The sequence below is a fragment of the Glycine soja genome, chromosome 13 (genome assembly GCF_004193775.1).
Source record: "Glycine soja cultivar W05 chromosome 13, ASM419377v2, whole genome shotgun sequence".
Taxonomy (NCBI): domain Eukaryota; kingdom Viridiplantae; phylum Streptophyta; class Magnoliopsida; order Fabales; family Fabaceae; genus Glycine; species Glycine soja.
Window position 1 is genome coordinate 27,829,721 of NC_041014.1, and position 15,797 is coordinate 27,845,517.

Sequence of the window (15,797 nt, forward strand, 5' to 3'; positions counted from 1 at the left end):
AAACTTTTGTTTTTCTATCATCTTTGATTCTATGTATCGATCTAGATCTTGGACTTGAGCTTTAAGCCTCCTTATTTATCTTTCGTTGGCATTAGACGCTGCCCCAAAAGTGGTCTTTCTCTATTCTTCTTCAAAGCGAGCAATTTCTTTGGAAAGTTATTGGTATTGCTTTTTCATCCTATCAGACAAGTACTGTAGCTTTTCATCATTTATGCTCACTTGGGTACATATCTTGTCAATCTTCTCATCTATCTTTTTCAAGAGATGATTTTGGGCTCTGACATTATTTGTTTGCCAGTTTAAAACTTCTTCGGCTTGGCTAGGGCTTTTGAGCTTTCCTTCTGGCCCTACTTCCGTAGGAGTTATGTAAGGCTTGGTTGAAACCTTTGTCACTGGATCTGTTTTTCTATCAAGAGATGGAAACTCTTGATCATAGGATGTGAAGGAAAACATCATGCAAGGTATAGGTGCTTCAGGAATCTTTAGAGATGGATGACTCCAGCCTAGGATTTCCGCCATCCTTTTTTCTTTCCAAAAAGGGTCTTTTGGATATCTTTTCTTTATCCCCGTCCATGGTTCATTTTCAGGGTCACTCCTTCTTTGTGGTGGTGGAGGTGGTTTGCAAGGCCTTGGATTTGGCTTCCATCTATCCTCCTCATCATCATCCGTATCTTCATCTGTGTCTCCATTATGATCATCACAGAAACAGTCTGAATCACACATTTCTGGAGCAACATCCCAGATAAAGTATCCATTTACTTTATCTGAATATATCACACCTCCATCTGCCTTGATGGCAAATATCGACATTCTGTTGTCTTCTTTAACTCTAGGTTTTATCATTAAAGAATGAAAAACCTCTGAAAAGTTGCTACTACTGTCTTCATCTGGTTTCTTGAAGGTTGTGGTCATAAGCCCATCTACTGATCTTCTGAAAATGCCTGAGAAGTACTAAGAGGCTTAGTATTCTCTCTGAGTTTCTCGTAACCGGTCACCCAATGAAGAGGGATCAGCTCCTGCAATTCTTTTCTAGAAATGTTTCTGGGGATCTGGACAATGGATGGAGTTTCTTCCTGGTTATTAACTAGGATAAAGAGAGCACTGTCATGGCTAGTAGGTAGATATAGATTGACAGCATGATTCTGCAATCTATATATAATCTAATGATGCAAGGTAGCAGAATGAGCTTCAGATACTTGTTCTGCTCCAGTGATCTGGATTTGGACTTTCATTCTTTGTGAGAGAGTGAGATCTTTCAAACTGACGTTGTAATTTGGAAAGATGGTGAGAACCACACTTCCAGCATGAAGAGTAGTTAGTATAGTTCCGATCACAACATTTTCATAGTGGATGTAACTGGAGTCCAGAAGGGAGACTTTGGCAGTCACGGGAAGTCCTCTTCTGCCATGTAAGGATAATACCAGCCTAATGGCTCCATAGTGAAGATGGGTGTATCCCTGTTGTTGCCATCCTCTGATAAGTTGTTCGGGGATTTCAATATTGACATATTGCTCCTCAGAAGTAGCAGTTAGCGAGCACTGGTCCATTCTTAAAGACTGGACATATTCTTTCATATGGGGTCTTCTAGTGGTGATCAAACTGGTGATAGATCTTAACGAGTAACGATGTCTTTTGAATATGTTATAAGGACTTAACAAGGGATTTAGGGACTGAGATATCTGGGCGTCTTCTGGAATATATGAATATTCCACAAGATTTTCTATTTTTTCTTAAAGGGTTTTGGATATATTTCTGGGTAGGGAAAGAGTAGAATTTAACAAAATAGGTTGCTTTTCAGAAGTTTCTGCCATTTGTAAAGAAGTTCTCTTACTCCTCGTCCTCATATAATAATTACCATCTGATACTCTCCCTCGGGACAAACCAGGCTCTGATACCAAGCGGATGGATTGCCTCTTTGAGAGCTTATAAATATCAATTATCTCAGTATATCCATTATGCTATTGAGCCATACCCAAGGTAATAAGGAGTCTAGAATAATTTTGATGCAAGATATCTACAAACCATAGAGATAATCCACCAATTGATATCAATATTCGACATTCTGATACACAAGATCCTCATAAGAGGCGAGTGTAGAGCATACTAACTGGTGAAAGTTTCAAATGATAATCATTATATAAATCAGAGTTTCGAAGAAGGAACTTTTAGCAAAATTAATATTATTTAGAATTGTTACACATTTTAAATATATAATTTGAAAAAATATGTTTCCTATTTATACCTTTCGAATTGATTATTGTTAATCTTTTATGAATTTGAATATCCTCCATTAATAATGTATATAACTTTATTAACGATTATATATTGTTGAAGTGTGGAAGAAATGATCATCATTACTACTACTTAAAATGTTCTGTTTTTTTTAAAAAGTAAATTACTCTATTTCCTCTGTGTCTTTTAGATTTTAATACTATTATTTTAGATTTACAAAATATGTGAAGGTAAAGGTAGTTATAGATATTTAGTCTTAAAATTTTAATTGTTTACAATTAAATATAAAACTAAGTGTTGCTTTCGAAAGATGCTAAAAAGTGAGAGAACAAAGTATCCTTAAAGCTCAATAACCTTCGCCAACACCTTTCACATCTTTACCTAATCATGAACTTAAGATGAATCATACAGGTTACCTTTATTTATATAAGATAAGATGTCTTTTTGAAATCCTCTATGTGTTTTGCTCTGGCAATGGCTCATGTGAGCCATGCGCTTGTGCACATAAGATCTTGCCAGCTTCATATCAGGTACAATTACATGATTCTGTGTCTATGACATGTAAGGGATGTGGTGTGTTATCTAGTATTGTCATCACACTCTAAGGGTTTCAAAAACATACTCTATATTATTAGATTTGTATAAACCCCCAAAAGCCAAAGTGTGCTCGATTATTATGGTATGTGAGTCTATGATTGACTCTTTAGAAATTAATGAGATATTGTGAATTAGTTCATATATGAGAGTCAACTCCTATAGGATAGGTTTAGTCCACCAAATATCAAACTTATAGGTGTGAATGGTTAAATTACTTACGTGAGAGTAACAACTCATGGGATATAATCAGTCAAATGATCCACTATGAAACCATTTGAACGTGAAATAGGTAAAAAGAAAAGAAAAATTAAGCAATCATTTGCAAAACCTGAAAAAACCGTGAAATGAAAGACAGAAAAATACTATTTATCTAAAGAATAATTCCCTCCTTCAGCTGAAAAACGAGAGAAATGGAAAAATAAAATAAAACAGTCTTCAATCAAAATTCATTCTCTCTAATTTGGCAGATAACACTAAAGAGTGTGAAAAGGATGATGAAAAGAGGAAGAGGGCAAAAGTACCAGGCCAGATAAATAATGAAATAAAAATTTAAAAAAAGAGAACTTAAAAAAAAATCAAAATATCATGAGTCTCCATTTTTTGTTTAACCACCATGAACTCATGTAAGTTGTAACGTAATAACGACATGCAACAGGGATTAGGAAGTTAATCTGCCACTCATCCGGTCATCCCTCAAATTGGCCTAGTGTTGATCTTGCCAACAAAGGATCCAATGATTTTCATGCTTATGCCCACTCCATTATTCCACAAACAACACATGCACAGAATGATTTGGTAATTGATATGCCTTTTACACATTTCAAACACTGGAGTAGTAAAGTGCTTAAAGAGTAAAAAGACAATACCACAGCACCAGTCAATTAAGTGCATGATTAATTCAGCTTACTTATATAAAAATAATAATTCCGCTTTTACTAATTTCTTGAAAAATCTAGTGAAAATCAAAATAATTACTATTTCTCCAAAATTGATCCAAATAAAACATGCAAGCAACAGTATTAAAGATTTTGCCTCCAATCAATTTGGTGCATAACACACAGACTCTTCACATCAAGAATTTGAGAGATTGCGTCCATTAGCTCCACCCATTGTCCTATTTTCACAGTTACAATTTACAAACGAACAAAGCCTCAGCAACTAACTACACTACACTACACCACACGATTGTACACAACAATTCAGCATTTCAGCTAAGTGTAACACATAAGAGAAGAATCTAGTAAACACACACAACCGTTACTCAGTCCAACTTTTTGTAGAAACAACACTTCCCTATTCCATGCAAGCCCTATAAGCCTTTATAGTCAAACACTAATTTCAGTGAACACGGGCTTCACTTTGGGAGGCCTACCTCTGGGCCTCCCACTACTAGTGACAGGCTTCGCCTTAGAGGCCGGTGATACTTTGCCAAGGCCTCCAGTGGGCCAGGCCATTTTTCTGGGCCGGCCTCGAGGCCTACCACTACCCACCACCGAAGCCTTAAGAGGCTTCTGCAGGTCATTTGGGTCCTTCGAAGGACGGCCCCTGGGCCTGGGCGGTGATAAGACAGTGCCCGGTGGCAGAGGCTCCTTGGGCTTGGGTGGCCTGCCACGGCCCCGCCGTGGCGGCGCATTTGGGTCACGCTTGGTGTAGTTGTTCTTCCAAAACACTAGCACTCCACTTTCCCTCATTTTCGCGAGGTGCACATTGAGCAAAACCTTGTGGGCCTGAGGCAATCCACCATAGGTGGATTCGATGTACTTCGAAATTGATGATTTATTCGAACCATTCTCTTCATTCAGTGCTTCAATTGCCTCCAGAATCATCTATAGATAAATTACACACCTTAACTCAGTCTTCATAATTATTTCCTTTTAAAAAAATTAACCCATCACTTAATAATAATTTCATAAAAGTAGAATGGTAGAATCAACCTTTTTTTCCCTTCTATATCTATGGTAAAAAAATTAACACATCACTTATTTGTCTATATTTATGATTATGAAATTCGCATGAAAATGTTCAATTATAGTCAAAACAGTGAAAAATAAATAAATAAATAAACCTGAACATGTATTTTTAAATTGGACTAGATTTAGATCAGTGGATAAATAGGGTAATGTTAGATCAATTATAGTAGCTAGAAAAAAAAAAGATTAAAAAGAGTTAGAATATACCTCAGGGTACGGAGGCAGTGAAGGAGGAGGTTTATTAATGACTTGCCCAGTTGCCATTAAAGTTAGTTGCAGAGTTTAGAACCTCGGATTCCCAGAGCAACCTTGGAAACAAATTGAGCTTACAAAGTTTCTTCTTCTTCTTTTCATACACACGGGAGTGTCTTGTTTGAAGGAAGATAATAAATAAATAAAAAAAACAAAAAGCTTTTTCTTTCTTTTCCAATGAGAGAATATATCGACGGATGGGAATCGCGGAAGGGACGGTGATCTGACGGCTGGGTCTTTAACTGGAGGAGGACACTCGGATCGATGACGTGGCGGAAGTTTTATTTTAAAAAATGGAGATGTGAAAGTACGAAGATGTCCCTGGTTTGGTTATGTTATGGATGATGGTGATTGGAGTGGGGCCCGCGGTTGAGTCCAGAAGCTGAATCCGGAAAATGAGGTTGGTGTAAGGGTGAGGGCAACAGAAACAGAGTCCAAATTGATGTAAAAAAGGACCGTACGGATACTGCGTGTGTCGTCTCTCTCCTTCGGATATGGTTGTTCAGTGTTCGGTGGTAGCTACTACCTAAGCCAACATTACTTCTGTGGTTTCTACATTAACAGATTCCACACCCAACAGCCACGTACTCTTTTTTACAATAATTCCATTCTTTTTAATTATCCTTTTACTAAGTATTTAAGGTAAAATTATAAATTTAATTTTTTTATTTGTCTTTGAATTCAATTTTGTTTCCCTCCTTATAGTTTAATTCACAATTTAGTCCATTGATTTTTGTTTCCAATCTTTGTTTTATTTCAAAGTTGAATACTTGTCAACATTAATTACCATTCTCTCATATTGAACATTAATTTCATACACTTAATTAATATCAATTTTCAATAAAATCACAATAAGTATCTGTCAACATGTAATAAAAATACATAACCAATTATCAATCAACCTTCAATATAATTTTAAAATTAAAGACTAGAGTAACAAAATTAAAAAAATTTAAAATTAAATTCTTAAATTAAATTATAGAGGGATTAAAATCAAATTCTGACACAAATAACAGAATCATATTTAAAATTTTAGCTTGCTTTTAGAATAAATTAGTACTCACATATCTTTGGCCGAAATAACTTGGTGGACGTTGGAAAGCAAATTGATTTCGAGTTCAAACTTAGGAATGTTAGGTCAATCATTCTAACACAAATGATAATTAATATTTTTAGAATATTAGTTAAATAATTAAAAAATATTTCCATTAAAATACGTAAAATTATATTATTTATATTTTCTTTTGCGTTCTTATATGATATTTATAATAAATATATATTTTTAAATTTATTAACAATATCAAAGGGCACTATTTGTTTGTGTACGCGTTAAAGGTAACGCACGAAAAAGTAACAGGCAGGTTACTTTGGCGTTTTTGGATTGAAACCCAAAATTTGCTTAATGTGGTTTCAAAGTGTGGCAAATTATCTTAAAGGTAACACTTTTACAAATTTATTATTCAAATAAGTCTCTTTTAAAATTATTTGCACGATGACACTGTTTTTTTTTACGTAAATTACATGTAAATCATCAATTATATTGACGAGTTTATCCTGGATTTGACACGTGGAGAAAATGTCATTGCTACTGGTGAGTTCCATTAGTTTTGTCACTCCCATTGACGAATTGGCCATGCACTAGGTCTAGCCAGTTTGACTAGCGGTTTGCACCATAGGGCTAAAGGGAACTAGCCAGTAGCATTGACTAGATAGGCTAGAGGGGACTAGCAAGTGGCATTGGCTAGATAGGCTATTTTATTTTTTATTTTTATTTTAAACACACATTTACTTCAACTCTCACAAATTTTTAACACACACGAACAAAGCATTAAATACAAAGTTAATTTAATTAAAAGAAAATAGAAACTTCACATTCAAACTTTATTCCAGCCTAAAAAAATTACTTCAAAAAAAAAAAGTTTGATGCCACATAATTGTTTTATTGAAAACTTCGAACCTTGAAGGTTGAAAAATTTAAACTTCAAGAAGGTAAATTTTGAGGGTTTTAACAAGTTTTCAAAAAACTCAGAGGAAGGAAGCAATTTTAAAAATGCATATTTAAAAAAATGTTATTATCTATTTAATTTTTATAATTTTTAAATTTATCCATTTTAGTTTTTAAAGTTAATACAAAATTAAAAAATTTGACGACAAAAATCATTTAAAAATTAAAACATAAATTTAACGGGTTAAAAAATTCACTTATTAAACTTACGTGATTAAAAAATTCACTTAACTATCATGTATCAAAAGAAATAAGTTTAAAAATTATAAATAAAATTAAACCGGTAATTAAAAAAAAATTACAACCCTGACACATCTTATCTTGACTAACATATGAGTACTAGACTCCCTTTATAGGAATTGGTGCATTCAATATTAATAAACTCAGTTGATGTATAAGTAATTGATTTTATACTTTAAATTATTCAAAATACTTTTATATTGACATTATTAAAGATATGAAAGGTTTTTTTTTTTTATATATTTCATGCTTCAATAATAATCAAAATAATAATTTTACTTTTAAACAATATAATTATTATTAACTTCAAATGCAAATTAGTTTTAAGATGACAAAAATATTATTATTAACATATAAAATCCTTGCCTATTATAGAGTTCAAATGGTGCACAAAAGTACTTATTTATTTTTTATAATTTAAAACTTACACTTTTAGGTAAAACAGTATATCAACTTACATATAACATCTTAATTATTTTTTAAAGTAGATTGTAAATAGGAGTTTTCTTAAAAAGAAATTTAATATAAAAAAAATCAATTCATTTTTGTAAACCGTATTACTAAGCATAAGTCTTTTTGGCCAAAATCAAATAGGAGATTTTAAAAAAAAAATTTAATATAAAAAAATCGAATTTAACATTTTTGAAAATATCGTCTTAACTATCCACGGTTTTCAAAAAAAAAATATTGTTTTAACTATGCAGCTTTTAAAAGAAATAGATAATTATATATACATAATAAAATAATTATTTTACCCTTCCCTTAAAAAAAATTCTCCCGTGCATCGCACATAAACACACTAATATTTATAAAGGTAATACACATGTATAATTACAAATTATTTTTATAATTTGAAATGAAATAAAAAAAATCATAATAAGTATTGATTAAAATTAAGAAACTCACCAAATAAAAAATGTAAGACCCAGAAAATTTTATATTTTCTAAAAAATGTCAACAAGGGAGTATTCAAAAGAATATGCTACTTTTATTTCTCGTAATAACATATATTGTTGCTTTTGAGATATATATCTTTTAATTAAGACCAGAGTCAACAACACCACAATAATCATTAGCCCATCACTTGCTTAAGCAAAATAAGGAATGCAATTCTTATTTATTGTAGGGAATGCAACTATTTTCATCTACATGAAATGCAAGTCTTCTGGCCTCCTTATCAAACATGTTGCAATCTGAAGCCAACAACTATTTTTAATAAATAATTGTTCCATAGTGCATAGTAAATAAATAAGGTTATATAATAGTACAAAACTATATAGGTCTAGAACTCTTGATGGATTGCTACTTGTTGGGGTATAGTCTCATGGAAATGATCAGTGAATATTAGCCTTCCACTTTAGGACGCCAACCTTCAATGACATCCTGTGGTTGTGCACTTGTTTTAACGAACGATTCCCTCGAGAAAATGACCTGTACGGTTCTACATTATTAGCTATAGCAAACAGCAACTTAAACAAAAGAAGGATAAGATAAATAACCATTTTGGTCTCTGAAAATGTAAACTAGTAACAATTTAGTCTCTAAAACAACAAAAAATCTGATTTAGTCTTGAATGTATAAAAAGTCCGACAATTACTTCCCTCCAAAATGGTCATTTACACAACGAAAGAATTTTCAAAGCATTACTAGGTATAGGCATAGCAAACAGCAAACTCAAACAAAGAATTCTTATGGATCATGGGTCAACAACTACCTGACAAACAATCAATTAGAGAACTTCGTTCAGAAATTAACCCCAGGATGTTAATATACATCAGTAAAATTTTGCCAAAATATTTCATTAATATGACACTCTAAGTTGGATTATAATACCGGGTCAATTTTTTAACCTTTATAGCACTCTTACCTGTAAAACATTCAAGGTATGCAGAAGCAAAAACATCTTCTGCATCTTTAGTGAAATATTTGAGTTTTGTGTTCTGAAGAAATTCCAAATTAAGGTGCCGCCATGACGGAATGGCGTGGTGATTTTTTTGCCAATCACTATAGGCAATTTGTGAAGGGAGACCTGCCATGGTGGTTCCATAAGGCGCAATGGCATGTTTATATGGTGGAATTTCGACCTTCCGCCATCCGCCATTGATAACACTGACACGGACAATGCAGAATATCTTTTGAAATACGATTTCCACAAATTTTCTTAACTATTATTAATGTTTGAGAAACATCGTCAGCATACATATGAATCTACTAAAGTAGCCTCCTGCACACAATTCTAGATTTGAAAAGTTCCTTAAAGTACAGGAAAAATGATATGATGTTGAATGGTTAGGCTCATCTTGAACATACCTTCATATAAGACTTCAAAGAGGTAAGTGAATCAGGCACTGTCCATTTCTTATAATGCCCCAAAGCAATCTCTAAATGGTATAGCTTTGGTCCAAGTGATAGGTCAGCTGCAGATATCTCACTACCGTTGATGAAAGGACCCTATAAAGAGGAAAAAAAATCAGTCAATTAAATAAAGTAGAAGGTTCCTGCAATTTGTTAAACAGTGCAGACTTTAGATAATATAAAAAAGGCTTCCTCAAAGCTTTAAAAAAAACGAGATAGAATCTAGGATAAAAACAAGAAAACAAAATCCTACAAGTTGAAAACATATAACCATCTTGGACCAAGTTCTCCATACTCACTGATAGATAAACATTATGATATTATGGGAGTTATCGGGCCACTTAAATTATTCAAAGAGCAAGTTTCCATGTGGTCATCCAAGTCATGGAAATGGTTAATAGAGTTTTCCACTAAGAATGGGAGATATATTAGCTTATATCTCCATCTACTAGGTTGGAATCAGGCAATTGTACCTAGTTTAGGGAAGCACAATGTATACTGGATCAAGAGTTTTGGGCCACTTGGTCCCTAAGTTTTTGCCAGTCTTATTTAGCTGATGTAATTAGATATCACAGAAACAATTGACTAAATTTATTTTCAAAGAGACCCATATAACTGGCAACAAGATTTCAAAGAAACCCCAATGAGACACCTGCAATGCCTAAGAAACCTAAGTGTAACCACTAGGTACCATGCTTCTCATCAATCTCATAATTTATATGCTACTTGCATCTCCAAAATTGAGTTCCCAAGGTTCAATGGGACAAAGTTAAAGGAGTGGCAACACAGATGTGAGCAATGTTAAGCTCTTGATAATACATCTCCTGAATCAAAGGTCCATTTGGCTTCAATACATTTGAATGGTAGTGAGTTATAATGGCACCTGGATTATAAGAAATCAAGGTTCCCATTGTATCCCGATTAATATATAACAGATATTTCTTTACGCTTCTGGGAAAATTTTGAGGATCAACTCTGGGAGCTGATACAAGTGTAGCAAACTAAAGAGTATAGGAGTTTATTAATGCCTTGGGGACATGGCCTTGACACAAGTGACATTGTCCCCTGAACATACCCACAGCATTTTTTAGCAGGCCTTGAGCATCACACAGATTCAAGCAAGAATGTTAAATCCCACTTCTCTTACCCATGCAGCTAATCTTGCTAGATTAAATGAAGCCTCCAGATCACATGTCTCTAACCCAAAACCCACCAGCACTTCAAACTTCACCAAATCAACCCCAAACCTTTTGCAAACAGCACCTAACCCCTTAAATAAAGCCTTTTCACCTACATACAATACCCCTACCTAGCCAAAATGCACAAAAACAACCACCAGCTATCATAACCAAACCACTCAGGTTCTTTACTGATGCTGAGATGCCTGATAGAAGAGCAAAAAGAGCTTGAGTATGTTCTGTGATGAATGATTCACCCCTAGGCCGTAGCAAGTTGAAGCATTAGTGAGGCCACCTATATGTGATGAAATTGGATGAGGAAGAAAATTCTGAGATGACTAATGATAATGGAGATATAGATGTGTGCACAGCTGATCACAATACTGCACAATCAACACGCCCACTGCTCTCCATGAACATGTTATCTGAAGTTTCTAATTATCACTCATCAGACAATGAAGATTACTGGCATGTATGACAAAAAATTGCTGCACACTTTGATTGATATTGCTAGCACAAAAATTCTGGTTCAAATTGGAGCCAATCCCAGCTTTATCAGTTGCAGAGGCAGATAGAACTATGCATACTCAGTTTGTGTAAAGGATTTAAATGACAGCTTCAACAAGTCACTTTCACTTCTAATGTTATAATCCTTCCTTTGCAAGTTTTTTTTTGTAATACCAACTTCAGGTAATTCAATTTTCACACTTTACCATTTAGCTTAAATCTTACCAGGGTTGAAGTCCAAATTTCAGTTCAAAATGGGAAACCGTGCAATAAGGATAATGATTTGTGTAAAAAAAATCCATTGCATTTCTTCTGTGGCTGAAATTCCATAACTAAATCAAAAACCTAATCAAGATTGCAAACAAATAGCAGAGAGAGAAAAGCAGAAAAATGTCATACATTTTCCTTGATGTAATCACTGAAAGAGCTCAGTTCACTAAGTAATGCTTGTTCTGTTCCATCATTGGGATCCTTGCTCTTGAGAAAACCAATAAATGTTGAAAAGATCTTTGACCCCCTAAAGAAAAAAACACATGCATACACATTAGGCAATTGTGTGCGTTTAAATTTAATATAGCCATGTATGCATCAAAGAATAAAAAACTGACACGTAGTAGAAGGAAACCAAAAATTGGAAATAAATAAAGCAGTATGAAAAAAAAAACTGTGTTTAAGCATGTATGAGTTCATCATGCATTTTTCTAAAAATTCAAAGCAATGTACAACTAAGAACAACTAGATCTATAAGCCAAATGCATACGCCGTGGCCTTTTCAGGTGGGGTCAACAATGGGGGGCTGGGATACTTCTCTTCCAATGTTTGAGTAATAATATCTGAATCAGGAACCCACTTCTCATCAAACTTTATGACAGGAACTTTACCATCAGGATTGACTTTAAGGAACCTAAACCAACAAAACAAAATATAAAGTAGTAAGAGGATCATGTGGTCTGTAGATGACTCAGTTTTATGAAGATAGCAGCTCTAAAAGGAAAATAAAATAAAATAAATAAAATTAGCTCAAATAAATGGAGCAGAAGGTCACCATTCTGGCTTGTTGGTCAAATCCACCAACTTGGGGTCATAAGGTAGATGTTTTTCCTCCAGTGTCAGCAACACCCTTTGGCAAAAAGGGCCTGAAAAGACAATTCAAAGAGTCAAACTAACTAATCATAGGTACTAGTACTACCCTGAGTTTAAAGCTCAAATAAATCAACCAAAATCATATTTTGTTTTCTTAAATACAAAGTACATGCATAATTAGCTCTCTATAATGCCAGGATAAAGACTCTGTTGGCATTACCTAATACCTACATCATGGAATTGAAACAACAAAATATGGAAAAAGTCAATCCCTACTCTCAAAACAAGGGAAATCGCCGAATCTCTTGTACTACAATTACACACACACATCAGTTGAGATCGAGAAAGGTTGTTTGGGTAAATTTCTCAATAAGTACTTATAAATTATAATAGAAGAAAATAAGAAAGTAAAATAAACTAAGCTTCTCTCACAAGTTAAAATTAACTTAAGCACAAGCTAATTTATAGAAACTATCTCCTTTAGATTCTAAAAAAAAGCTGATTTTAACTTGTGCATAAGCTAATTATAACTTATAAGAAAACTTAATTCATTTTACCTTGTTATTTTCTTCTCCTATAAGTGCTTATTGAGAAATTTTATTTATGTTATTTTATGTAAAAACATGACAACAGAAAACATTTTCACAGTCCAAACATCCATTATAGTTTCTGATAAAGAAAGTGACAGAAGGAGTGAAAATTGAGAATGCACGTGGACATAGTTGAAGTCTAGATACATCCTAATTTGTGTTCCTCCATCTTCATACATGCCAACATTTCTCTAATACATTCATGCACATCATTTATCTGTTTATGTGATAGTAATTTTTAACATCAATCGAACAAACAAAAAAAGAAGCGTAAAAAGGTGAGAGAATATAAGATGTTACAGTCGCCGAGCCTGTTGGGTGTGGTGACGGAAGCTTTAACGGCGATTTCGAAGGGTTGGGAAGGAGGAACGGAAGACATTGAGACCAATCTGAGAAGCTTCTTCTTTCTGAAGGAAACGACGGCGTTTTGGCGGAGGCAAAGGTTGTTGACGGTGGCAGAAAACACACACGCCGAAACTTGAACTCTCACAGTGGACATTGCTGAAGCTGATGATGATGTTGCGTTGTTGTGCTTTTGGTTCCCGCGATGTTTACGTGGCACTATACAACGTTTCCACAACAACATCATGTATTTACCTCAAAAAATTACTACTTTGTTTGATAAAATTGTTAATTTTTATAATAAATAAATATTTAAAAGTATGTTTAAGGTACTTTTTAATCAATTAGTGATATAAAAAATTTAGTGGATGGAAATTTAATATTTTACTTCTTCTGGTTTTTAATATATACAAACAAAAACTAATTCTCGTTATTTTAAAAAATTGGTTTGCATTATTTAATTCATAAAGTAAATGATTACACATTTTTATTTACAAAATATAAATTCAAAATTACTATAAACAAATCTAATTAATCTCCATTTTAACATAATAATGTATCCTAATAAAAAAAACTATTTTTTCCTTCTCTCAACATCTATAAGCAATTAATGATGCACAAACGGGCTTGGGTCCGATCACCCGCCAAACTCACAACAGGCATAGTATATAAATTGAGTGTTGCTAGGTGCACCCAGCATTATTGTTGGTGCACCCAGTACTAACCACAAAAAGATAGAAATACCTTTTATGGATCAAGTTGATTCATAAGTTAATTTTCAAGACTTACAGATCAACTTGATCCGTAAGTCTTTTACGGATCAAATTGATCCGTAATTTTATTTTTAAGACATACGGATCAACTTAATCCATAACAGGAGAAATTAGCAGGGGCAGTTTTGCCACTTTCAAGGAATGTTGGGTATACCAACAATAATGCTGGTTGCACCTAGCAACACTCGTAAATTTTGATATCTGGAGTCTGTTTGTGTGGGTTTTTTTAGTCCGTCATACTTAATATATATGAGTTAAATGGATTTTATCTTGGACCTTGTGAATCTGATAGACTTTTTATATTTTAATATAAAAAAATACAATACTAATAAATAAGAAATATAAACAAAGTAAAATAAAAAAAGTGTAAAAATTTAAGTACTTTTTATATAATTATATAATTAAATAATAGGGGAATAATGATATAGTATTTTGATTAACAAAATTATAAATTAAGTAAATATAATATAAAAAATACTTTTTAGACCGCTTAAGAGGTAAATTATGTTATCATTTTAGACTTTATTAGACAATTCATAGTTAATTTTTAAAATGAGTCAAATTTTATATTTTAAATTTTTATTTTTTATTTTTTATTTTTTTATCAAATATAGACCAGTCCGCTAAGTCCGTAGACTATATGGGGCAGACATACTCACATGCTATGCAATTGAATTTGATTTCTCTATGATAAAACAGTCTAATATTTAGATTTTCATTTTAAAATTTTAATTTGTAGTTTATATTTATCTAAAACAAAAAACGCCCGTATAAATATTTACTTATTTATTTAGTTTTAATTATGAGTTTAATGATGATTCACTATCAATATAAAACAATTTTGAATAGCTATTCAATCACATTTCACTGTGGTTGATAAGATTAACAACAGTGTAAATGTTTGGTGTGAAGAGAAAAAATGAATACAAATATAACATCTCTATAATGCTATAAAGGACTAAAAAAGCCCTCATACAAGATTTAGGAATCCTTAAAATACTAGGCTAGGCTTTTTGTTAAATAGTTTATCAAAGTGTTACTAGGCCAAAAATAGCCTATTGTGCTTTCCTTTGCTATTTTTGCAATGGCTCTCCATCTTTTGCCTTTTCTCTTTTTAATGAACGTGTCTTTTTTTTTCTTCTAAGTACGTAAATCCTTCCAGTGTCTTCAATGTTTGATTTCGAAATAATGAAGTTATTTGACGCACTTGGTATTTAGATGCTAACGAGTATCTGCAATGTCTGAAATTCTCAACTGACTAAATAAAAAAAAAAATGAATTACGTTGAAGCGAGTGTAAATACTTGAGAGAAAATCCTATATTCTTTTGAATTTTTCTATTTATAAAAAACAGAGAAATATAATCATCATCATCATCTCATGTCACGTGGTATATATGTACATTATAGAAATAAATTACAGGGATCCATGTTGTTGATGACATTTCCAATTCTAACAAAACCAACTTACAAATCCAATCACGTGATAGGCTATTATGAAGAATATCATAGTTATCTTCTTGTGGCCACAAAATAAAAACTGCTAGCTAGCCAAAACCACGAATAATGATTATAACATAAATATTATGTTTGTTGAATTAAAACTGTTATGAAGTGAACACTACCTACTAGTATACTAGTAGCTACTAAATTTAACACGTATCTTATTTTATCT

At 32.8% G+C, this 15,797-nt stretch overlaps 2 protein-coding genes across 2 annotated transcripts; both read right to left on the reverse strand.

Moving 5' to 3' along the window:
* Positions 1-3,834: 3,834 nt before the first annotated feature.
* On the reverse strand, positions 3,835-5,171 carry LOC114381369 (HMG-Y-related protein A-like). The gene is made up of 2 exons (XM_028340609.1): positions 5,007-5,171; positions 3,835-4,655 (listed from the first exon to the last, which is right to left on the reverse strand). Exons 1-2 carry the CDS (start codon positions 5,061-5,063, stop codon positions 4,155-4,157), a joined length of 558 nt encoding a protein of 185 aa, XP_028196410.1. The 5' UTR covers positions 5,064-5,171; the 3' UTR covers positions 3,835-4,154.
* Positions 5,172-8,380: 3,209 nt separating this feature from the next.
* LOC114381018 (glutathione S-transferase DHAR3, chloroplastic-like) lies at positions 8,381-13,573 on the reverse strand. Its single transcript, XM_028340192.1, has 6 exons — positions 13,310-13,573; positions 12,382-12,472; positions 12,097-12,240; positions 11,736-11,853; positions 9,607-9,747; positions 8,381-8,727 (listed from the first exon to the last, which is right to left on the reverse strand). Exons 1-6 carry the CDS (start codon positions 13,506-13,508, stop codon positions 8,641-8,643), a joined length of 780 nt encoding a protein of 259 aa, XP_028195993.1. The 5' UTR covers positions 13,509-13,573; the 3' UTR covers positions 8,381-8,640.
* Between the last annotated feature and the right edge of the window lie 2,224 nt (positions 13,574-15,797).

Excerpts from the sequence above, each read along its gene's own strand:
- LOC114381018 (XM_028340192.1), bottom strand. The coding sequence starts at position 13,508 with ATGTCCACTGTGAGAGTTCAAGTTTCGGCGTGTGTGTTTTCTGCCACC. Across the intron at positions 12,241-12,381 it reads TTGACCAACAAGCCAGAATG|GTTCCTTAAAGTCAATCCTG; the intron begins GTGACCTTCTGC and ends TTGTTGGTTTAG. Across the intron at positions 9,748-11,735 it reads GTGATTACATCAAGGAAAAT|GGTCCTTTCATCAACGGTAG; the intron begins GTATGACATTTT and ends TCCTCTTTATAG.
- LOC114381369 (XM_028340609.1), bottom strand. The coding sequence starts at position 5,063 with ATGGCAACTGGGCAAGTCATTAATAAACCTCCTCCTTCACTGCCTCCG. Across the intron at positions 4,656-5,006 it reads CACTGCCTCCGTACCCTGAG|ATGATTCTGGAGGCAATTGA; the intron begins GTATATTCTAAC and ends ATTTATCTATAG.